Source organism: Myotis nattereri (assembly GCF_964212035.1).
Source record: "Myotis nattereri genome assembly, chromosome: 3".
Taxonomy (NCBI): domain Eukaryota; kingdom Metazoa; phylum Chordata; class Mammalia; order Chiroptera; family Vespertilionidae; genus Myotis; species Myotis nattereri.
Genome location: NC_138077.1, coordinates 170,833,637 through 170,859,351, shown reverse-complemented (window position 1 = coordinate 170,859,351; position 25,715 = coordinate 170,833,637). Strand labels below are relative to the sequence as shown.

The window sequence follows — 25,715 nt, the reverse complement described above, 5'->3', positions numbered from 1 at the left end:
AAGAACTGAAAGCGGAATCTCAAAGAGATATTTGAGAATGAACCCTGTTATTGTGCATTATTCGCAATAGCTCAGAGGTGGAAGCAAGCCAAATGTCACCAGTAAATGAATAAAGAAAATAATGGTGTAGCCCTGGCTGGTGTTGCTCAGTAGGTTGGGTGTTGTCCCATGCACCAAAAGGTTGCCAGTTCAATTCCCAGTCAAGACACATGCCCAGATTGTAGCTCAGTCTGGTAGGGAGCATGCAGGAGGCTGTTGATTAATGTTTTGCTCTCATGTAGATGTTTCTTCTTCTCTCTCTCTCCCTCTCCCTCTTTCTCTAAAAAGTAATTTTTTTAATCTTTAAAAATAAAAGAAAACATGGTATATTATTCAACCTTATAAGAGAAGGAAATACTGTCACATGCAACAATATGGATAAATCTTGAGGACATCATGCTGAGTAAAAAAAAGCCAATCATAAACAAATACCATGTGATTTCATTTATATAAAACTAGAGGCTCAGTGCACGAATTCATGCATGGGTGGGGTCAGGCCAGCCTGCCTTGATTGGGGCCGATCAGGGCTGGGCCGGCAGGGGGGAGGGGACGCAGGAGGTTGGCTGGACACCCTGTCCCCAATCAGGGTGAAGGGGGCTGATCGGGGCCACACTGCATGTCAAAGCAACCAGTCATTCCAGTTCTGGTGTTCTGGTAGCTTGGCTTATATATATATAAATACCTAAAGTAGTCAAATTTATAAAAACAGAAAGTAGAATAATGGTTGCCAGGGCCTGGCGGGGAGGGGAAACGAGGAGTTGTTCAATGAGTATAGAAATTCTATGTTCAGGATGGAAAAGTTCTGGAGTCCTGTTGTACAACAATGTGAATATACTTAACACCACTGTTTGCTTCAAAATAGTTAAGATGATAAGTTTTTTTATGTGCTTTTACCATGATTTAAAGTTTTTAAATTAAAAAGAAAAGATTAGCCCAGCTCTTTCCTTTTATAGAGGAGAAAACTGAAGCCCTGGGAATTTTAGAAACTTCTAGTGAACTCGTGTGGACTCCAGTTACTGAGATTTTTCTCAAGTGTTCACAAATGCATTATTGTCCTCCTAGTTATTGTGATTAAAACATTTTCTGCAGAGAAAAAATTTAATCACTGTATATGGCCTAACAGAGTCCTATTTTAAGAATTCATTTGAGAATGCATAAGGCAATAGATCACCTACTTAATATTTCCATTATTAAACCGAGAGTATGAACGGCTGGGCCCAGCATACCCACTGAAGGCCCAGATACCATGGTTTTCCATTTGGCTTGCAGGCACCTGCTTAAACATCAATAATGATAACAACCAATGTATTTTATAGTTTCCAACTAATAAATGGTAGCAATTCCTATTTGTTTTTTTATGGTTTTAAATTTTTTTTCAAAACAAGATCATAATTTAACTCATTTAATTTCCTTTGAATTCTGATTTTCTGTATGATTTCTTCCTACCTTTGCCATGCTGCAAATCTGAGCACTTTGTTGTTTTAACTCAAAAGTAATATCCCAGAGGAGGTTTCATTTTATAGAAGTACCTCTTGAATGAGAAATCATGTATACCTTGTTTTAGCCCAGGATAAGAAAGGAGCATTTTCTCTATTTTATTTAATTACTAATCAAAGTATTGAATATCATTGTAAAAATAAAACAGGAATGTCAGATGTAAACTGTGATACCAAATTGATTTTTAAAAGGAAATTAATCATGTGATCCAGACTAAATTGTTGGTCCCAGAAATCCCAAGGATTAACTTGATGTAACTAATATGTGCATTTTACTTTTAAGCAGTTACTACAAAGTATTAAAAATCTTCACCATTCTAATTTTCTTTGCAATGCACTGGAGGTGTCCATTACCCTTTAAAGGACATAGTAAGAATAATGTCCATTGTTCTAATGTGATTCTTTTTCATGTATGGTCTCTGCTGGATACTAGCCCTCACTGAGAGGGAGCCTTGGACTCTTAAGGAGATGATAAAAACAATTTCATACAGTATGTTAGCTTTTATTAGTAATATAATTTATAAAGCATGGAAGTATTGAAGGCAGACAGGCTTGCATTCCAACCCAGACTTGACCTCTTTCTAGCTTTGTCAAATTATCTGTTCTTTCTTGGCCTCAATTTCTCTATGTGTAAAATCAAGATAACATTGGGTTAAAATGACGAATAAAAATGCTAGGACATTTAAAAGAGGTTGGGCAAATGTTCGTGTTCTAATTTTCTATGAGTAACATTAGTTGTCCTGAGGAATGTTTTCCTATACATTTTTCCTGAGCCAGACCCTGACTCCCCTCCTGGCCAAGTGCAGAGAGCTGTGTGGGAAAGTGAGCCTGTTGTATGGTAGACTTACAATAGGCCTGAAGCTGCTTTCTGTCACTTCCAACTCCACCACGTATTGTTCTGCTTGATTATTTCACTTGGCAAGAAGACATTGTGCTCACTTGAATATCCTCCATGAACCTGAAGGGGCCAAGTTTGACTGTGTTCAAAGAGTTTAGCTTCTTGAAGTTTGTTCTGCGGCAGACCTACAGGGGGATTTGTCCCAGACCTCGCATTTACAGTCAAAGGCGCTCTGAGAATAATCTGATACGGAATGTACAGAATAGACTCCTTTGTTTGCCAGACAGGTGAGAGCCCTGCTTTCCCTTGTTGTGAAAACTCCGGGCCAGAAAAAAATGACTAGCATTACGTTAGGACTAAATGAGCTTCATTTCTTTTGTAATCGTTACCCTCATAATGATTTCACTGAAAATCCAAGAATAACAAGAGGGATTTCTCCCTTTGTGGTACTGACAAATATGAAAGTGTTTTATAATGTTAATAATCAGAGCACCCCACAACTGCATGGCAGTTTTCAATTTTCCGAGGTTCTTTCATGAACATTATCTCTCACGTGAACCAAATAAGACTGAACAAATGAGGAGATGGAGGTCAGAGAGGTTGTTTCTTGCTTAAGGTTATTTAAAATTCCCAGCCCAAAGCTTTCATTCCTGCATCGTTTCCTACTCTAAGCATAAGAGGTAAATATTGAGGGATTGACTTGTAACAGGTATAGAATAGATACTTTCACTGTTACTCCATTTATTGTTTATATCAATTCTATGAAATAGGTATTAACATTGCCATTTTACAGACGGGTTTGCTCAGAGAGGCTAAGTGCCTTACAGAGGTTACGTAGATAACGACAAAGGCCGTCTGTAGAGTTTCTGATTCTAACACATACATGTTCTTCATTCTGCTACACTGTTTCTAAAGAGGATAGATGGATAGCTGGATTGATGATCGAGATCTATCTATCTGTCTGTCTATCTATCTGGTGGGCCCTGTGGTAGACACTCTTCCATGTGATTTTTTTCTATCTACCCACCCACTCACATGCAGACACACTTGTTACAAAAGAGACCAGTTCCTAATGGCTAGAATGATTAGAATGGCCTCCCAGAGATGCCTGGGTTATGTTTACCTGCCACAGTGTATACAGTGGGGAGTTCTAAAGTAGCACATCTGGCAAAGCTTCACTGTCATTCCCCACATTTCAGGCCTCGCTAGTCCTTCCTACTTCCGCGAAGCAAGAGAAACCCTACCTGGAGAAAGCAGGTGCACAACAGCAGCCATTCTCAAACTATTGGCCGTGTGGTGTGGTGGCTAGAGCAGGAGCTGTGAAGCAAGACCACAGGGGAGGAGTCCCAGCTTTGAATTACTAATTGCATGTCCTTGGGCAAGTTACTTAACCACTCTGCCCTTCAGCTTCCTCACCTGTAAGAATGGAGTTAAGGATGGCACCTGCCTCCTGGGACTGGTTATGAGGATAAAATGAATGAGTTAATGAAAAGTGCTTAGAACAGTACCTGGCCCCTGTTCATAATAGTAGAAGATACTCAATAAATATTAAGACTTACTAAACAGATTTTACCCCTCCCCAAGCCCTCTGAGGGTTAACCCGTAGAGCAGTCCCATCACCCAGATTTGGGTGCTCCTTCTGAACTTCTTGTCTTGATTCTGTTTATGTGGAGAGTAAACAACTGAACCACGGGTTCCCAAAGAAGGTGCGTGCAAGTATATTCCCGTTTATATGTACCAGGGAAGCTCACTGTTTACAGGGACTTTGGGGGACTCTTCACCACTGTATTCATACTTCCCTGCTAGCATTTCCAATAGCGTATTGTATTTATCTTTTCCCTGTTTTCCTTACTAGCCCATGAGTTCCTTGAGGGCAAAGGACATGTCGAAGTTAATTTTGTATTCCCAGACCCTAGAAGAGTAGTTATCAGTAGTCGCTTTGGTTTATTGACTTACTGAATAAGTGAGAGAATGAGTGGATGGATGCATGATTAATTATTTTGTTAAGTAAATAGTCATCTCTGAATTTTGTGTCAATCTTTATTGCCACACTTTGGATTTTCTTAAAGCAAGATAGTTGATGAGGTTATTGGTGATCAGAGCATGTATTATGCAACCCCTATAAAAGCTGTCCCATAATTCTTGTTTGCTTTATCAGTCAAATAATTAGTTAATGATAATATATACCCAAAGTACTTAGTTGTTGTGGTGTTGTTGTTGTTTTTAAAGTACTTAGTTTTAAAGGCCAGGCTCAAACCAATAAAAAGAAATGTATGCCTAAGGTCCTTCTCTCTGTATTATGTTCTTTCCCAAGCAACAGTAGGTACCGTGGGTGTATAAGATTTCAAAAATACACTTCAAAGTGTTACCACTCATAATTATTGAGTTCATATGAAACCATTTAGGAAGAATTCTTGGGTTTCAAAAAAGTATCAAGTTCTACAATGGTGCCGCACGGGAGGGAATGATAGACACTATCCAAAATACATACTTGGTGCATGCGGGCAAGAAAAGCCCAGAGGGGTGAGTGATTTATTCAGGGTCACACAGCTCATCAGAGACCGAGCTGGCCCTGCCTTCGGGTCCCCATATTCTCAAGCTATTGGGTTTGTGGACACTGGGCCAGGATTCTTTAGTGATGTTGACTCTGGGAGATGCAGGACTGGCCCTGTGTGTCCAAACAAGCCCAGACAATGGCATGATTTCTGGAACATTAGGTCGCGGTGTTTGATCTGGGCTGGCGGCCAGTGGAAGAAGAGCCCTGTGGTCCACATTAATGCCCATGGATGTATACAGTCCATTCACCTGGCGTTTAACTTTTAAGGTGTGAGAGAAAAGCAGGTCTGATGCTAGGGAGAGGCAGCCTCAGAGGGGGACCCACACACATGCAAAGCCTTTATAATTTCCCTCTGCAATTTTTAAACATTTGAACTTTAAACTTTTAAACTTCAATAAATTATGTTGAAGGTTTGATGGAAACAAATTGTAATCAGCAACGGTTCTTTTTTTTTTTTTCTCACAGTGGACTTGTGTGTATAAAAGAATAGGAGGTCCTTTTAAACTAGGCAATGTAATAGTATACATGGTTTTGGAACTTGTATAACTTTTGTTCTTCTTTGAAATTTTTATTTCTGCACCCAGATTCAAAGGATTCCAAGGAGAAGAATAAGATGGAAATCCTGTACATTCTGGTGCCGAGCGTGGCGATTCCCCTGGCCATCGCCTTGCTCTTCTTCTTCATCTGTGTCTGCCGCAACAACCAGAAGTCCTCGTCGCCGCCCGTGCAGAGGCAACCCAAGCACGTCCGAGGTCAGAACGTGGAGATGTCGATGCTGAACGCGTATAAGCCCAAGGTAAAGTGAGCAGAGCGCGGCAGCATTTATGATGTCAGTTCGGGTTAAAGCAAACCTATAACCCTCCCCAGTTTAGAAGTCAAATGACGCAGACTCAGGTTCACAAGTGCTGGGGTTCGCTTGCAGGTAGCCGTGCATCTCCGACTGCGTCTGAGGCAGCTGGCACATTCTTTCCTCAGTGTGTCCACTTCAGTGCTGGGCCCCATCGCTGCCTCCCCACACAGTTTGGCTGCAAAGGAATCCTTAGGAGGCCATCTCTCCCAGCCCCTCAGGACTCAGCTGTTTTAAAAATCTCCAAGAAGGAAATTCCATACTCTTCCAATCAAACTGAAAGAGAGATGAAGAAAGGTAGAGAAGTGGAGAGAGTGGGGAGGGCTGGGGGGGAGGGGTGGGGAGAGAAAGAGAAAGAGCCAACATTATTCACTGTCAACCCTTTTTATTGTACAACAATGTACACGTACCTATCACCACTACACTGTACACTTAAAAATATCAAAATTTGCCCTAGCTGGTTTTGCTCAGTGGATAGTGTTGACCCATGGACTGAAGGGTCGTGGGTTCGATTCCAGTCAAGGGCATGTACCTCACTTGCAGGCTCTATCCCTGGCCCCAGGTCATCGATGGGAGGCAACCAATTGTTGTTCTCTCTCTGTGTCTTTCCCCCTCCTTTCCACTCTCTCTAAAAATCAATGGAAAAATATCCTCAGGTGAGGATTAACAAAACAACAAAAAAATTTTTTTAATAGCAAATTTTATGTGTCACAACAACAAAAGATATCCTTTTTACACCTCACTTAAGTCCCTTTCTCTTTGGTTTATGTGTATTTTAAGAGAAACGTTATCTTTCCTGAAATCTTTCAATGTTGTTTAATGACAGCTCGCCTTCGCCTCTGTCTGTGCTAAAGCAGCCCACTTCCTTTTAGCTGTTCCTCCACATCTTTCAACACTTGGGTTGCTCGAGGTCCTGGCACGGAACCCAGGGTCACTGGCCCTTGCCTTCAAGGAGCACATGCTCCATGTCTTGGAGCTGAAACACAGCAGAGGCGTTCTCTCCGAAAAGCCAACCACTCAATCCCAGGCCTCGGCAAAGAGATTTCATTTACATAATGTAAGATTCTGCATCCAAAAGCCTGTCTTTTCTTCTTAGTGCAACTCCAAAGGAACATTCATTCATTTGTTTGACAAATATTTATCTTCTCTGTGGGTTGGAGGTCATATTATTTTTTGACCCTCATAAACAGAAGCTACGTCACTTTTAACAAAGTTTTAGGAAAAAATGTCTTCACACTTCACATTCACTTAACTAATCCTTTTACACAATAAGTAGAATAGCATAATTGTGACTGACACACAGCCCTCATTTGATTTGATTTTGCTTTGCAATCGGATTTTTTACTTAAAAGGTCTTAGCATGTTTGTATTGTAAAGTCATATGTGTTGGTAAGGTTTTGAGGTTTCTTTAATGCTAACAATTCATTTTAAGTATTATTTCCCAAACAAAACCACTGTTCTCTTAAGTGTGAATTTTTACCATAGGGAGGGGGGGGGAAAAAAACAAACCACAGACCCGGGAAACCAGAGTTCACTAAGTGGCTTGGGGGACAGGTGTGGTGGAGGTTCATCTCCTTTAACATCCTATCTGCTTGCTAGCCAACGTCGTACATCATCTATAATAATAAAAGCCTAATATGCAAATAAACCGAACGGTGGTTCCAGATGTCCTTCTGGATGTGGATGAAGCCGGGGCTGCAGCCGCAGGATCAAGGCAGCTGCTGTGGCTGTGAAGGCCCACTCTTGCACAGATTTCATGCATCGGGCCTCTAGTACACGTTATGAAACTTTCCACTTAATCTTTGTGAAGGTAGTAGAAGAAAATGCAGGGGTTAATATTGTTATACATTCATGAAGTATCACCTAGTTGACCTCTTGTGTATACCATGACTACTCTAAACTTCTAGGGCAATAGTCTTAGTTCTATGGGAATCTTTCCCTGTCATTTCTGTTATTAAATGTTAAGGAGCCTTAGAGACACCAGAACTCTGAGTGGGAGAGAGACCCAGTCTGGTTACAGCATTCACTGTGCAGCCACCACCCTGGAGAGGTGGGCTCCTCGTGCCATGGCAGGAGCCAGGGGGGAAGTCATTTCCACGTGGGAGGACTATCCATTTTGTCGGTCAGCCTCCATCTGCAACTCAATTTCATTTTTAGTGAATGTTTCTTTTGCAACACGTGATCTCCAACAGGCACAATGTTTTGGCTTTATGCAGTCTTTCACGTAAAGATCTCAGAGAGCTTTGTGGCATAGAGAAAGTTACTATTTGTTGATTGATAGAATTGTCCAGAACTATATCAGGAGCTTTTACCCTTGTTATCTCATATCTATTATAGAAGACTAGAGGCCCAATGCATGAAAATTTGTGCAAGAGTACCTCTTCCTTCCCCTGGCTGCCGGCACCGGCTTCCCTCCAGCACCTGGGACCTGGGCTGCCAGCACCAGCTTCCCTCCGGCACCCAGGACCTGGGCTTCCCTCCTCTGGCTTCCCTCCAGCAGCCGGGACCCAGGCTGTTGGCACCAGCTTCCCTCTGGCACCCAGGACCCGGGTTTCCCTCCTCTGGCCACTGGCAGGCACCTGGGACCCAGGCTGGCTTCCCTCTGGCCCCAGCTTCATCAGGAAGGATGTCTGGAATGACATCTGGAAGATGTCTGGTCTAATTAGCATATTACCCTTTTATTATTATAGACTAGAGACCCAGTGCATGAAATATGTGCACGGGGTGGGGGGGTCCCTCAGCTGGGCCTGCACCCTCTCGCAATCCGGGACCCCATGGAGGATGTCCAACTGCCAGTTTAGGCCCTATCCCTGTGGCAGTCAGGCATCCCTCTCGCAATCCAGGACCACTGGCTCCTAACTGCTCACCTGCCTGCCTGCCTCATTACCCCTAACCACTCTGCCTGCCTGGCTGATTGCCCCTAACACCTGTGCCTGCCTGTCTGATTTCCCCTAACCACTCTGCCTGCCTGCCTGATCTCCCCTAACCACTCTGCCTGCCTGCCTTATTGCCCCTAACCACTCTGCCTGCCTGCCTGATTGCCACAACCACTTGGCCTGCCTGCCTGATCGTCCCTAACTGTTCGCCTGCCTGCCTGATCGCCCTAACCACTCTGCCTGCCTGCCTGATTGCCCCTAACTACTCTACATGCCTGCCTGATTATCCCTAACCACTGGCCTGCCTGCCTGATTGCCCCTAACCACCTCTGCCTTGGCCCCCACTGCCACGGCTTCGTCCGGAAGGACGTCCGGAATGACATCTGGAAGGTCGTTCAGCTGTCTGGTCTAATTAGCATATTACACTTTTATTATTATAGATAGGTATTATTATCACTCTTGTACAAGCAGGGTACAAGACTCAAACTGATTAACTTGCCCAAGGTCAAAGAACTCGTAATGAAAAGAGGCAAAATGTGAATATAGGACTTTTCAACTCCAGGCAAAGCCCTTCCACTTGCCTGACCCCATGAAAACGTTTTTGCAGAACAAATGATACTGGGAAGAGGGAGTGGGCGGCCAGGCAAACAACTAAATGGGATTCCATTTGGTCAGTTCTAGCTGAACACTAACCACAGGCATCACCCCAGTTGTGACAAATCCTTTATTGGCCTGAATAACAGTTGTAATCCTCAATGGTGGAGTCTGTCATGTGGAATTTGGCCAGAGCAAAAATAGTCCTCCATCCTCCATGGTCATAGAGACAAATGTTAACTATCCTGGGATAACTTTTCCCAAAGACTTGGCGATGTGAGTATTGTTTTCATCATTTTGGGGCCATCTTTAAATTGTGCCTTGCAAAATCTCCCAGTGTCAAGATGTTTTCCAACACAAGGTTTCCAATGTAGCCATAAACATCTCACAAGCAATTCTGAACCTGACGGGAAGCAGCAACGACTCAAGCAGATTTGACCGGGGCGGGAGGGAAGAAGCAGCAGAAACAAATGCAGACTTTTTTTTTCTTACTCTCCTAAGAGATTTGGCTCCCATCAGATTTGAGTTGTGCCGTTGTTTGTTTTGGTTCTTACTGAGTGCCTTTCCTGGAAAGAGCACAAAGGGCTTTGTAGACCTCAGAGAAAATTCCTAACTGTAAACAGCCAACCTCTGAAGCTGCTTTCCAAGGTCACCGACACATACATATTCCAGTACCTATAAAATCTAAAAGGAAGGGACACGCATAAGAATGGAGGAGGAAAAGGTCCTGAAAACAAACACCTTCCAGCATAAAATCAAAAGGACATTTGCCGGCTGGGATGAAAAAGGAAGGAAGGATGGAGGCGGGCCTTATCCTTATTTCTCCCTCTTATTTATCCACGTGAATGTGCCCTTCAGGGTTCACACTCTCTGTTTCCATCTTTCTGCACTTGCCGAGCTGCTACTATCCGCCTGAGTGTTTGGATTAGGAGAGGCTCCTCTGGGAGATGAGAAATCCGTGCCCGTGAGGGAGGGACACCAGGCCTCCGCAGACAGACTGGCTGACAGGACCTGGCGTGAGTCCCCAGAGAGGTGATGGTTAAAACTTTTGATGAGGGCGAGTTTCCTTCGGATCTGTGCGGAAAGGAAGCCGCTGGCCTGACCAGAGCGGCATCTTCACTCTGAGTCTTGAACAGTTGGGAAATGAAGATGCTCTCCCTGGCTTGACCCCCGGCTGCCCTGCGGCCCTGAGAAGCCTCTCTGAGTGTCAGAGGTCTCCGCTGCTCAGAGAAGTGGCAGGCTGTGTTCATGTAATTGTAAAGGACTGTGTATTTTTATTTTCTCTTGTTCAGCCAGAGATTTCAAGCCATTGGGTGGGATTAGATAATCGCCTATCATTTCCATCTTTAAAATCTCCTGATGAGTACTCCAGCAATGCATGAACGAAGGAGGCATTACAATTTTACAATCTGACTGGGTGCTTTTTTTACTTAAAAAGAGAGAGATAGAAATATCAATGATGAGAGAGAATTATTGATCACTGCCTCCTGCACGCCCCACACTGGAGATGGAGCCTGCAACCTGGGCATGTGCCCTGACTGGGAAATGAACCGTGACCTCCTGGTTCAGAGGTAGACACTCAACCACCGAGCCACGCCAGCCGAGCTGACTAGGTGCTCTTTAAAAGAACGATGGAAAGCAAGCCACATCTGAGAAGCCTGTAAGCCCTAACTTCCCTTCTCCCTAATTCCTGCCTGGACCCTACCAACTCTCATGTGTCTGAAAAATAGAGCAGTCGCTAAGGGTGCTTTTAAGGGAGAAAAGCTGTGGAACATGTTCCCCTGAGAGTCAGGAACCCTGTTCACACCGAGGGTGAACCCTGTTCTGTCCTTCCCTCTGTGACTCACTGCATGGGATTTAGGCTCACAGAGAGGTGAAGGGATGGAGGAGTTTGAGAATGAGGGGCAAAGAAGCGTGGGCTTGGGGGAGGGCTACGGCCAAAGCCTGAGTTGGCCTGTGGGTCAAACTCCTGCCGCTCTGGCTGATGTGGGGAACACTGGGGAGGAAGCTGGATTTGCCTAGCTTTCTGAAGCTGGTAGCTGTATTTTATTTCTCAACTTAACCTCATCTCTAGCCAGCTTCTCTGTTTCTTTGCTTCCAAAGGCAATTCATCTCTCCTCCTCCTTTCCAGCCAAGGTAGTTGCTGAATGTCCTGACTCATGATTATATTCTCCGGGCCTGTCCGTTTTGCCAGTAAGATGCTTCCTTCCACCTGAAAGGCCTACTGTGTCCCGCTACCCCTGGGAAACCCCTGGCCTTACCCAATGTCACCACGCTTGGCACTGAAATGTCCTCAGCAACTTCTCCACTTACTCCCTTAAAGCCATTGTCTCCCAGGCCTCCGAGCTCATCGTTCTCTTGACAGGGACCTCCCTGGAATCTCCAGTGATGTCATTTCATCCAATGACCTTCTCCAAGCTTCATCCTCTTTCATTTCTCTGGAGCATTTGATACTCTTAACCACCATCTTGAAATACTTTTTCTCTTGGCTTTCCTCCTATCTCCTCCTGTTTCCTTCCCTGGTTCTTCCCATAATTCCCTAAATGGGAGCATCCTCTAATGTTTGCCAGTCCTCTTTTTCTTTCTCTCTCTCTCTCATGCTGACTTCATCTCTGGCATCACTTGAGCTCCCACTCAATATAATGATTCTGGAAGGACCAATCTCAAGTTATAAAATTCTCTCTCCCAGCACCCGAGAGTCCAGACTCGCTGGCCCTAACTTACCTTTGCAGCCACATTTTTCTCTTAGTCTCTTTCTGGGAGGCAGCATGACATACTTCAAAGAGCAAGCATGTAGAGGCAGAGAGATATGATCACAAATATTGGCTCCGTCGTTTACTACTGGCTGTGAGATCTTCAGCGAGTACTTTGAACCTTTTTGTTCTCACTTATAAAGCAAGGATAAAAATAGTACTTAAAAGAGGTATTTTAAATATTTTTATTGAAATATAATTGACATACAACATTATATTAGTTTCAGGTGTAAACAGCATGATTCGATATTTGTTCATATTGTCAAATGGTCACCCCAAGTCTCGTGAGCATTCCTCACTATACATAGTAACAAAAGTTTACTTTCTGGTGATGAGAACTTGTAAGATTTACTCTCTTAGCCACTTTCAAATATACAACACGGTATTATTAATGATAGTCTCCACGCTGTACATTACCTCCCCTCGGCTTATTTACTTTATAAGTGGAAGTGTGTACCTTTTGACTCCCTGCACCCATTTTACCCACTCTGCACCCCACCCCTTCTGGCAACCACCAATCTGCTCTAAAAGAGATGTTTTTCCACTTCAAGGGAGTATGTCTGGCACCTCACAGGTACTCATCAGCTAGAAGTTACTTTTACTTTTGTTAATGCAATAATATGAACAACCACAGACTTTTTAAGCAACTACCAAATACTGTGTGCAGGGCCATGTGGGTCGAGGGGGAAGCTGCCGGCGCCGCGGCCCACAGCATTCCCGGGGGTGAGGACAGAGGGGAGGGAAGCACACAGGGTGTTCCTCGTGCCCGTCCAGTTAGCACCAATCCACTGTCCCACACCCAGCTCACACCCTGGATGAAGCCCGTCAGGTGGAGACGGTCTGGTAATAAGGGCGGGGAGAGTGAGTATTACACATGGCTCTATTATGAACGGGTCTTACGAACAAGCTGAAGAGCTTCACACCCATTATCTCAACAGAATCTGTATAATAACCCTAGGAAGTAGGTACTGATTTGAGCCTGAGTTGTGGGGTAAGGAAACCGAGGCTTGAGACTTAAGAGTTTGCCCAAAGTCACACAGCTAGTAAGTGACATAGAGCCAAGACTCGAGCCCGGGCAGGCCCAGGTCCAGAGCTCCAGTGCTTCTTGCCCATTTCACCCGATTGCTTCAACTTGGGGGCTGACTGAGACACACAGGCCCGCGGCAGGCCCGCGGTGGCCCCCGCTGACACTAAAATTACTGGCATCTGCGCTGCCTCTTTCCAGGAGAACAGAATCTCTCCCGTTGACATTACAAAGCAACTCCACCACAGAATCAGCCCTGGTTGCCACCAGACATTCAAACCAACTATTAGAAAGCTACGTTACAGAGAAAAGAACTGTTTCTGATGTTAAATCACTTCCAGAGAAGTGCCGCTGAACTCTGAGCAAATGTGGCAAACGATTGGTTGAAACTCCCTCTAGAATCTGCTTGCATAAGCCAAGAGGCACTTAGTTCGACTGCAGTCTTTGAAAATGTCCATAACCTCCTAAAATAAAATGGTTGTGGCCTTTAAGCTTGTAAAATGTAATCATTTCCATTTATGAGTGGAGTCGATTGTTTCACAATTTGAACACTGTTTACCTAAGAACCAGTAAAATGCACAAGAAAGGAGAATCGGCTTTGGAGTAAAACAGATTCCTGTCAACAGCCAAGTCCAGATACTAAAAAAAAAAAATCTCAATTTCATATGCTCTCTATGGCTCTTGTGCCCAATTCAGGCAAAGGCTGCTGCTGAAAAGTTCAGCTCACTTATCCCAGTCAACCTGTAGAGACAACAGAGGATCTAGAGCAGCGGTTCTCAACCTGTGGGTCGCGACCCCTTTGGGGGTCGCCTAAGACCATCAGAAAACACATATAATTACATATTGTTTTTGTGATTAATTACTATGCTTTAATTATGTTCAATCTGTAACAATGAAATTGGGGGTCGCCACAACATGAACTGTATTAAAGGGTCGCAGCATTAGGAAGGTTGAGAACCACAGATCTAGAGTAAGGTCTCGATCATCAGGGATCAGAGAGCAGTTGCTCATAGACATTCCACTTCTATACCAGTGGGCTTCATGCTATTTAAATTATGGACCCCTTTGAGGGTTGAATGAAAATTGTCACTTCTCCCCAGAAAAATACGCCAACTTTGGAGTCAGACATGCTTGGAGTTAAGTCTCTTTTTTAAATATATATTTTTATTGATTTCAGAGAGGAAGGGAGAGGGAGAGAGAGGTAGAGATATCAATGATGTGAGAGAATCATTGATCCGCTGCCTCCTGCACGCCCCCTTCTGGAGATAGAGCCTGAAACCTGACCGAAATTGAACCATGACCTCCTGGTTCACGGGTCCACATTCAACCACTGAGCCATACCGGCTGGGCTGGGTTTGAGTCTTGACATCACCACTTAACAGTGGTGCTATTTTAGGCAAGTTACTTAACCAGGGAATGCCTTGTTTTTTGTTTTTACCCATAAAAATGGAGAAATCATAGTGTAAATGTCACAGGGCTGTGATCCTCATCACAATGCATTAAATGAATTGATGCATTAAGCACCTGGAGAGCAGACAAGGGACTGTAGTGTAGTCATTCAGAAGAGACTCTGGAATCCGAATTTACAACCTAGTAATGTGGGATCACTTAACTGCTCTGATCCTCAGGTTCTCCATCTGTAAAATGGGGGTTATAGTCACAGTGACCAATTTCATAGGGTTGTTGTAAGGATGAAATGAGTTACTGTGCATAAAGTACTCGTAGCATAGCACATAAGCACTCCAAAAAATCATAGCTATTATTATGATCTCAGTGTCTTGCACATGGTCGGTGTTCGATACATGCTACCTAGTATTCACCTCAGATGGCAAGCATCTAGGATAGGCACTGCACCCTCTCTACATGGTTCTTGCATGGCTAATATACTACAGGCAGTCCTTGGATAACGTTGGACTCAACGACGTCTTTTCGTGGTTACGTCGCCATCTCCTATTTATTTATGGAAAAAAAAAGTTCCGTCATTTCGACATATGTACACATGTGCTTTATGTTTTTTATTATTTATTTACCACAAGTAAAGGTCAGGAATTGTTATCTTTCTTTTAAATTTGTTTTACTGTTTCACTTCATTACTGCTGTGTATGTGCTCCATGTGAGTGGCGTAGGTGCTTATGTAGGTGGGTTCCAACTTATGGCGAAAATCGCGTTACATCGTGCCGTAGGAACGGATCTCTGACGTAACTGGAGGACCTATTGTATTCTGTATGGATACTCTTTTGGTATATGGTATTTACACTATCAGCTGACTGATGCAAACAGCTATTAAAATATGTCCCACACAATTGGCTGCTCATGCGAAGAAAATAAGCTGATGCCGTGGCCCAAGCTATAGAGTGATTTACATTTCAATGACTCTTCCTAAGACGGCAGCCATGCAGAATATAAGCCCAGTCAGTACTAGTCAATGGGCCCGACATTTTTCTCTCGCTGGCATTTCCAAAGCGTCTTCTGAAGCAGAGTATTACATTCTCTGTGTTGTGTAAGTCAGAGTTGCTCAACCAGGTTCTTCAGACACTCTGTGGTCATTCATAGGCAAGGAGCAGGCACCCAGATCACGAAGCCCTTGTCTGACCCACACCCAGGCACAGGCACATGCAGGAGTGATTCTCCACGTGAAGCCTCCATGTGGGTTCACCCTCATCCCTGGGAACCTGTCAGAAATGCAGACTCTCTGACCTGCGGAATCAGAAACTCTGGGAGTGGGGCCTAGCACTGCGTTTTAACAAGCCCCTCCGCCCGGGGGAGGGGGGAGGGGGGAGGGGGAGATTCCAATACCTGCTCTGCTATAGAGGATGCTGGTCAGTACTTGAGCTTCACAGAGCAAGTAAGTCTCCAAGCAGTACCGATCTCAGAGGAAACTGTGCTTCCAAAGAGAAAAAGGACCTAGGCGTGTCCTCCTGGTACCCAGGTTAGCCCTGTGGTTTCAGTAGGGCCCGGATCTGCTTCACTGTTCCTCTGAGGGGCCTCAGGACCAATGCTATCATGTGGAACCTGCTCTCCTACAGACACGTGTGTCCAGCTAGTATCAGCAAATGTAGAGCAAGGGAGATTTGTAAAAGGGCAGCGGTCGTGGGGCATTCAGGAATAGGGAAGGAGCCAGCACAGGGGCCGGGATGGGTTGCATGAATATGAACTTCAGTTCTTTTTCACCCCTTGCTACTGGAGCCACCTTCCTGTCCCAGGGAATGTAGCTCTGCTTTTTATCTGTGTGTCGGCTTCAAGTAAGATTCAAAAGTAGAGCATTCATACCCTATTCGGGTTAGAGGCCAGAAGTCACAGAGGGGACCCCTGCTGCACACAAATGTAGGTGGCCCTCACACAATTCTCCCCTCATTTCCGGTGGTAATCACTTAGGTGGGGTAAGCAGGAAATGGAAGCTTAGCAGTAAGCCCTGTCACCCAGAGGAGTCATTTCAAATGTATTAGCACCTAAGGTGTAACTTCCCAAAGGTGGAAAGAGATAAAATCACTGAGTCTGTCCTCCTCATCCACCTGCCACCTACATAATTGAAACTTTTTAAAACCCAACCCCATGGCCCATTGCTTTCCTATCTCAGGTTCATGTATCTAGAAGGTTCACCTGTCCCCACTTCGTATTCAGCACTCAGGTGAAAGAAGCCATCAACATCAGCCATTGAGACAGACCTGTCATACTCACATCTGACTCACATCTAAGGGAGTTACCTCTCCAGTGTTCTCCCCACAGTTGCTCTGAGGCAGTGGTTCTCAACCTGTGGGGTCGCGACCCCTTTGGGGGTCAAACAACCCTTTCACAGGGGTCGCCTAAGACCATCGGAAAACACATATATGATTACATATTGTTTTGTGATTAATCACTGTGCTTTAATTATGTTCAATTTGTAACAATGAAATTGGGGGTCACCACAACATGAGGAACTGTATCAAAGGGTCGCGGCATGAGGAAGGTTGAGAACCACTGCTCTCAGGGAAGAAGCACAATCGGTTTGGAGACTAACGTATCAACTTCTACATCAGCTTTGATTTTTCTCTCCCCCACCCCAAATTATATAATTTTTAAAAGCGCACTGGGGCAGATGTGTGTTTACTTTCGAGAAGTAAAAATGTTAACATTTAAACTGAAAGCCTGTTTCAGTTTTAAGGTACTTAATTGCCTTACAGCGTATAATAAACCGAGCCCATCTTGTCATTCAACTAATGGAGGGAGTGATAAAGAGATAGGAGCCTGGGACCCTATTCATTCCAGTCTCCCTTTGTACTGGGTTTACTTTGGCACCGTGCCTCGTGTGTATTTTACACTTCTCTACATTTTGTACATCCCTGTATGACAAATACTTGTCAAACAGAAACTAAACAGATTTATAACCCCTTAACTTGAAATGAGCCAAAATTGAACTGCCAAAACTTTATGACTTCATTTTCTTTCATAGTTTTCCACTACATTGGTTCAAACAGACAAACCCCACTGGAGGTCAAGCAGAGGTCATTTCACTTTCATTACTAAAATATAATTTACAATATGCCAGACCTAAACAAGTTTAGCCTAAGGGGTTTGTATAATGTAAACCATCTGTTCCCCAACAATACAGCTAATTTCCTGCCGTTACCGTACATCTACTGGCTGCTTCTTTAAGGGTTTTTATGATTTTTTAACTAGTTCAGGATTTATGTGAAATTTGAAAATGAGTCTGTAGTTAAGACTCATTTGTACCAAGTAACTTGAGCATTTAAAAAATGCAAATCACTGTGTAAATCGTTCCCCTGAAACCCAGCTCTGAGCCGGCTTTTTCTGGGCACGTCCATGCCGGCTGCAGCACAGGTGTTTGCAGGGAAGAGTCTGTGAAATCTGCCATGTTCGTTGCTTTCTGTGCTTCTTTCCAAAGCACACCCCCACATGTGGCTCTGACTAGCTCCGGCGAACCCCTCCTCCTCCCTGTTACGGGCTGGAGCAGAGCTGACACCCTGTGCTCGGTGACCCACCAGGTACTGGTAAGATATGGCAAGACACACTTGGGGTCAAAATGGACTCTCTTGTGTGTCTGAACAGGGAGGCAGAACCATTCTAACTCCACCGAGTGACCACACACTGAAGGCTGGCCCCACAGCCCTGCACGGTGTCAGGCCCCAGGCGGAGCCTTCAGAGACCTGCCGAGGTCATGGGGATTCCCGGCCAGCAGGCTTCTCTGGTTTCAGACAGAATGGCGGGGCCTAAAGCAGAAGGCCTTGCACGCACGAGTGTAGCTCTTTTGGGTCCTGCAAAGTCTTGATGCTCCTGAAAGCCTCTTTCTTCACCTGTAAAATGGCTCATTTGCCACCTGAGTGTAGGGGACTGTGGGCAGGCTTCTTAGTCATGAAGCCGCAGGAGCCATGTGTCCAGCTGGTGCTGCCGTCCTGTCCTCTTCTCTTCCAAGCCCCCGAAGTTTGGCTCGCTCGCTCCCTTTCCCCATCTGCCACCATCCGCTCTGCCACACGGGCTCTTGTCCCTCCATCTTCATCACCCATCCTCAGGCTCCAAATATAGTCTCTGTCATTTTTTTAAAGACTTTTTTTTTTTAAGAACACTAACAACTATAGGACAACAGGGAAATATTAACAAGAGGAAACTTATCATATATTATTTTAATAGAAGACATTATAGAAGACTGTCTAGAAATCATTTGTCGTTTCTCTACTTCTTAGATGACTTCCCTAATAAGAAAAGTAAGATTGATTTAAAGAGAACTTAATAGGTGAAGTTGCTTTCATACATTGTTGCATCTAATCCCTATTGTAACCATGGAAGCTAGATGTTATATTATTTCATAGCTATGAAATAGAGGTTCAGAAAAGTTAAGAAACTCACCCATGGCCAACCAGCTAATATATAGGGCCTACGCCACAGGACTGTTGTATTAAATGAGTTAATATTTGTTCAGTGCTTAGAACAGTGTCTGGCACATAGTCCATGCTGTATGAGTATTAATAGAAAGCAACAAGTCCAAGATGTGAATTCCAATTTGTATGAGCCCAAAGTCACATGAGTTGAATTACACCACCCTGCCCATGGGTTAATTTCAGCAGCGGCAGGAGGGAGGAGGAGTTCTAATTCCTCATTATATCAGTCTACTATTCCTTGGGTTTAGTTCCTAATTCCCATTTTCCCTCAAAAGAAGTGTATTATTCAGTCCCTTGTTCCTTTCTACCACCAAAAGCCAGAGGATCCTGTTTAGATTAAAAAAAAAAAAAAAAGTAACACTTTCTATGCCATTCCAGGGACCTTCCCATAAACTGGATTCAGTTGCATCATTAGGAAACGTTCTGATGGAAATCTCAGTCTTAGTGTCCTGCAGGAAAACACCCCTTTGGCTCAGTCTTGTCACAAAAGCAAAGTCATCTGAGTGCAGCAAGAGAAAACAGTAGGGTTGGTTCAGTGAGTTCCTTTTCCCATCCCCCACATGCTATTCTCCCAAAGGAACTCCATAGCACCCACAAGAACCCAGCCCCTATAAGCAAAATGGGAAATAGTGGATGGGCCTGTGATTGCAGAAGAAATTATCTGATTCAATTTGATGGAAAGATTGTTCATATGTTTTTTTTAATGACATACTTTTTTGAATTGGTAACATATTTTGCCTGGTTCAAAATTTTAAAAGAATAAAAAGGCACGAAGTAAAAAAATCGTCCACCTCCGTCCCCTCCTCCTAGTTCTCACCTCTGTGCCCGCCCAGTCGCCACTGTGGTTTCCTGAGCATCGTTTCTTTATGCAAAGACACACGAATATAGTCTTTGTCTTCTCCTCTTTCACACAAAAGCAGAATACAGTATTACTGGTTTTTGTTTTTTACTTTTTATTTTATTTTAAAATGTTTTATTTGATTTCACAGAGAGGAAAGGAGAGGGAGATGGAGGAACATCGATTGGCTGCCTCCTGCACGCCCTCTACTGGGGATCGAGCCCACAACCCAGCATGTGCCCTGACTGGGAATCCAATTAGCAACCTCTTGTTGCATGCGACAATGCTCAACCAACTGAGCCACACTGGCTGGGCTTTGCAGTTTATATTTAACTCAGCAATAGGCTTTTGGAGCTCTCTCCATATCAGTATATAGAAAGAGTCCTAATTTGTTCTATATAATATTTTGTTTATTGGCTCCACTGTAATTAATCAGATTTCTCCTCTAGGTAAACACTGAAGTTGTTTCTAACCTTTTGCCATTACAAACAGTACTGTAATGAACAAATAGATCAATAAGCTTTAATTTCCTAAATATATAAGCCAGTGGTTCTCAACCTTCTGGCCCTTTAAATATAGTTCCTCATGTTGTGACCCAACCAAAAAATTATTTTTGTTGCTACTTCATAACTGTAATGTTGCTACTGTTATGAATCGTAATGTAAATATCTGATATGCAGGATGGTCTTAGGCGACCCCTGTGAAAGGGTCGTTCGACCGCCAAAGGGGTGGTGACCCACAGGTTGAGAACCGCTGATAAGCAATGCATTACTATTAGTTTTAGCAGAAGTAACTTTCCTATAAGACCTGTGTTTTCAAATACAAACCCCATAAACTCTGCTTGAACAAATAAATGAGACCTAATTGCAATAATATTTGCAGAGAAGAATTAATGTTTCGAAACCCTCAATTCCATTTTGTCCTTCCTACTGGGTGTTTTGCTGGAAGTCTGTTTACACTTATAATTAGGTTAGAGGGCATTTTTGCCCTGGAAAATGTCAGCCTAGAACAGAGCCGATCATCATGAATTCTAAATTAGTAGAATTTGGATTAGAGGAGGGTTTTTTTGGGGGGGGGTTTACTTATTTTTCCAAACTGTTGTTTTAAACTCCGGGTGGAAAGCTCTGCATTCCAGATGGATTTGCAGCATTGTCAGCTTCAATTGGGATCCACAGAGCAGCATTCTTTTCCCCCAAAATAAAGATTTAAGGTACAGGGATTATTTCAAAAATCCGTTTATGTACAAATGCATTGCTTTTATGACTTCTTCCCTAACAAATTAGAATAAACGTCAGGCTAGATTTGAGGTGAATTTTTAAAAATAGGAAAAACACAGGACCTGGTAGACATTTACTGCCAAGATCAAATGTCACCATTTAATACTTATTTTTATTGTGAGGCACATGCTTTCCCCCGTCTATTTTAAGGGCAGTCAGTCAACAGCCCTCTTGCAAAGCCATAGGCATATCAATTGGTACGAAGGGAAATGCAAGGCATTGAAATCTGATTAAGACAAAACATATAGCAAGTTAATAATAGTCAAAGTTAAGTAGTATTTACCATGTGTCAGACAGCATGCTGGGTACTTTACAGATGCTAACATATTAAAAGTTCACAAGAATCCTACAAGATAAGTAAATTGTATCAAGTATTATCATCTCATTTTACAGACAAAGGAATTGAGGTATGAGGTGGTTCAATATTATACCCGGGGTCACACAGCTGGTAAGTCGAGAACTCAGGATTCAAATCTGATTGGCTGGCTGTAGCGGTCATGCGTGTCACCAGCCACCACCCTGCTTCTTGCACGTAGCGGCATTCAGACCATAAAGCCAAAGGACTCCAGAGGAGGCAAAGACCATAGTGGTCAAGGTGCGCTTCAGAGGAGGCAAGCATTCGATAAGCAGAGAGGAGCACATTCCAGGTCTCCCCAACTCTACTGTGAGGACAGTCTTTCATTTGGTTTCTCTTGCTTTTCGCACAATCAGTATCCTAAGAATAGGAGAGCATTGCAGGAATAAAGGTACTAGGCCATAATGTGCACGGTGGATGGCAAGGAGGCCTATTGAACTACAGTGATGCTATCACAGAGAGGAGTAGCAAGGGTAGGCAGGTGAGGGCCAAATCACAGACACTCCAAGTGCCAGGCTAAGAATTAAGGCTGTATCGTCTGCAGCCGTGCTTCTCGTGCTCTGATGTCCACTGGAATACGTGGGGCCTGGTAAAAGCACATTCTCATTCAGTGGGTCAGAGGTGGGCCCAGGAGGCCTCATTTGTAGGAAGCTTCCATTGATGCTGATGGTGCTGTTCCAAGACCACAGCGGGAGTAGCGAGACTCTAGGCAACAGCAGGAAACCACTGTTGGAGCAAGGGGTGTAGAAGGGTGAGTTGGGGAGTGATGGGCAGAAAGGTACCAATGACGGCTCCCCTAAGTTGCAGCCAACTATTTAAAATGTATACACCTACAATATTTTAATCTAATTTATAGAACCTTTCTATGTTCCACCCGTTTCTTCCAGATGCCAAGAAGGTGTCTTAAGAAATGTTTTAGCCCAGCTGGTGTGGCTCAGTGGAGTGAGCACCATCCCATGGACCAAGAGGTCCCAGATTCGATTCCCAGTCAGGGCACATGCCGGGTTGTGGGCTCAATCCCCAGTAGGGGGCGTGCAGGAGGCAGCCAATCAATGTATCTCTCTCATCATTGATGTTTCTATCTCTCTCCCTCTCCCTTACTTTCTGTCTAAAAATCAATTAAAATTTTTTTCAAATAAAGAAATATTTTAAACCACCCTCTTCCTTTCTTTCATACAGAGCAAGGCTAAGGAACTGCCACTTTCTGCTGTACGTTTTATGGAAGAATTGGGCGAATGTGCCTTTGGAAAGATCTATAAGGGCCATCTCTATCTCCCAGGCATGGACCATGCTCAGTTGGTTGCTATAAAGACCTTAAAAGACTATAACAACCCCCAGCAATGGACAGACTTCCAACAGGAGGCGTCCCTGATGGCCGAGCTCCACCACCCCAATATTGTCTGCCTTCTAGGTGCTGTCACTCAGGAACAACCTGTGTGCATGCTTTTTGAGTATATGAATCAGGGGGATCTCCACGAGTTCCTCATCATGCGGTCCCCGCATTCTGATGTTGGCTGTAGCAGTGATGAAGATGGGACTGTGAAATCCAGCCTGGATCATGGAGATTTTCTGCACATTGCCATTCAGATTGCAGCTGGCATGGAATATCTGTCTAGTCATTTCTTTGTCCACAAGGACCTTGCGGCTCGCAATATTTTAATCGGAGAGCAGCTGCACGTGAAGATCTCAGACCTTGGGCTTTCCAGAGAGATATACTCCGCTGATTACTACAGGGTGCAGAGCAAATCATTGCTGCCCATTCGCTGGATGCCCCCCGAAGCCATCCTGTATGGCAAATTCTCTTCTGATTCAGATATCTGGTCTTTTGGGGTTGTCTTGTGGGAGATTTTCAGTTTTGGACTCCAGCCCTACTATGGATTCAGTAACCAGGAAGTGATCGAAATGGTGAGAAAACGACAGCTGTTACCCTGCTCCGAAGACTGCCCACCCAGAATGTACAGCCTCATGACAGAATGCTGGAATGAGATTCCTTCTAGGAGACCAAGATTTAAAGATATTCACGTCCGGCTTCGGTCCTGGGAGGGACTCTCCAGTCACACCAGCTCCACGACTCCGTCAGGAGGAAATGCCACCACGCAGACCACCTCCCTTAGTGCCAGCCCAGTGAGTAATCTCAGTAACCCCAGATATCCCAATTATATGTTCCCAAGCCAGGGTATTACACCACAGGGCCAGATTGCTGGTTTCATTGGCCCACCAATACCTCAGAACCAGAGATTCATCCCCATCAATGGATACCCAATACCTCCTGGATACGCAGCGTTCCCAGCTGCCCACTTTCAGCCAGCAGGTCCTCCCAGAGTGATCCAGCACTGCCCACCCCCCAAGAGCCGGTCCCCGAGCAGTGCCAGTGGGTCAACGAGCACTGGCCACGTGACCAGCTTGCCCTCATCAGGATCCAATCAGGAAGCAAATATTCCTTTACTACCACACATGTCGATTCCAAATCATCCCGGTGGGATGGGTATCACCGTTTTTGGCAACAAATCTCAAAAACCCTACAAAATAGACTCAAAGCAACCATCTTTGCTAGGAGACTCCAATATTCACGGACACACCGAATCTATGATTTCTGCAGAGTTATAAAATGCACAACTTGTTGTAAATGTGGTACACAGGAAAAACTAGAAAGTCGTAGAAAAGATTTATATTCAAATGTTTTTATTAAAGTCAGGTTCTCATTTAGCAGATATTGCAACAAGTACCTTCTGTGAAGTTTAAGTTGTGTCTTACCAAGCAGGGCAGACACCCAGCCGGAAAGAAACCTTGTGGGATTAAGGCCTCATCAGGATGTGTGCCATGACATTGGGATTCGTTTCACGTACTGAAACCTGCAAACCAGCGAAGAGGAAAAGATCCTTGTGATTAAGCATCAAACCAAAAAGGAAAGTCAGATGGTGCTTTGTGTATTTCACTTTCAGCCACCATGACCGGTCTCTCCCCAAAATGTATATACCGTAGCATTTGTCTACCTGCTGTCTTTCCTTCAGGACCTATGTTCAGGAATTGTGTTGGTTCAGTTTAAACTCTGTGCATCTTTATGTGGAAGTGATGTTCGGAAGCAATGAGGAAGCCTTAGGCCAGATTTGCAATCCCAGATGGAAATGAGCCATAAGACAAGTATAAGTGCCCCTGAAGCCTTCTACGCAGTGGGGCTTCTTTGGGAAGCTGAGTGTGGCTCTTTGTGAATCTCCTCTGCTGATCATGCAGGCCTTTCCTACATTTTCTTTTCCGCCGTGTGTTTACACGGCCCTTGAAATAATATAGGGCATCAAGCGATAAGAAGGCTAGATGTGGATGTTGGAGTTGATGATTGGTTGGTAGTGGTAGTTTATTTTGTTGCATTAGAAATGAGGCACCAAAGGAAGCAGGCAGGAAAAGGGCCCCTCGACCTAGATCAGCATCCATGGGTTCCCATGGGGACAGCCTTACGGGAGCTTCCCTGGACGAATACATTGGCGAATAGAGGTGTGGGTGCAGATCAGCACATCCATGCTTGCAACTTCCTGTCTATGAGTTGTTCAGTGGACTCTGGGGAAGTAGGAAATTCTATGATACACTATCTAGATAATTTAAAGTTTTTCACTTTTTTTTTCTGATCTGGAAATAGTCACAGTTTTTATGTCAGCACCAAGAGTTGCGACAATTTATTCATAGGATTAGTTGGAATCCAAAGACTATGAATGCTATTTTGTAAAATATTACAGTATTTTTAAAAAGCAAGTACTGAGTTCTCACTTCAAAGATTACCATGAACTGAATTTTTTAAACTGAATAATAGAAGCAACATGATTATTTTTACCTTAGTTAGAGGGAGGTATCGAATGTGCATCTCATGCCATTTACCTGCTAGCCATCTTTTGCCAAGTTTAGAATTCCTGTAGATGGGTTTCGAGTTCTATGTAGAAAGGAATGTTATGGTTGATTTTTCTCTTGTTAAAAAATAGCTCCTTTATTCTAAGAACAATGTCTCCAAGTCTCTTTTTTTATTATTTTACAGCTAAAGAGACTTATAAAGAGACTTTCCAGATATAGAGTAATTCCTGGAAATGATATTTGATGAGGAGAATGTAAGAGAATTAGAAGCACATTGTTGTTCAATTTAAAAAAAAAATACCATTACGATGAGAAATCTAGGAAATAAATGTTTACCAGGATATGTTGCAGTTTTTCCAAACACCGAATCTTCAAATAAACAAACATGGACTTATAGGTACTGTGAACTTAAACAATTGGCTATATTCAAATTTATTCAGAGTTAAATTAAGACATTTTTATGGCATAAATAAGCTGACTCAGAAGTTACATTTCTTAACTTTAGGTAGAG

General features: G+C 43.8%; 1 protein-coding gene across 1 annotated transcript in view; it reads left to right on the top strand.

The window, feature by feature from the left end:
* ROR1 (receptor tyrosine kinase like orphan receptor 1) overlaps nucleotides 1–23,974 on the top strand; it is a gene marked incomplete at both ends in the record, with an annotated part of 400,347 nt that extends 376,373 nt beyond the window's left edge. The window contains 2 exons of the mRNA XM_081087069.1: nucleotides 5,515–5,726; nucleotides 22,547–23,974. Of these exons, the coding sequence (XP_080943195.1) occupies nucleotides 5,515–5,726; nucleotides 22,547–23,974 (1,640 nt within the window). The remainder of the gene's footprint in view (nucleotides 1–5,514; nucleotides 5,727–22,546) is intronic.
* Between the last annotated feature and the right edge of the window lie 1,741 nt (nucleotides 23,975–25,715).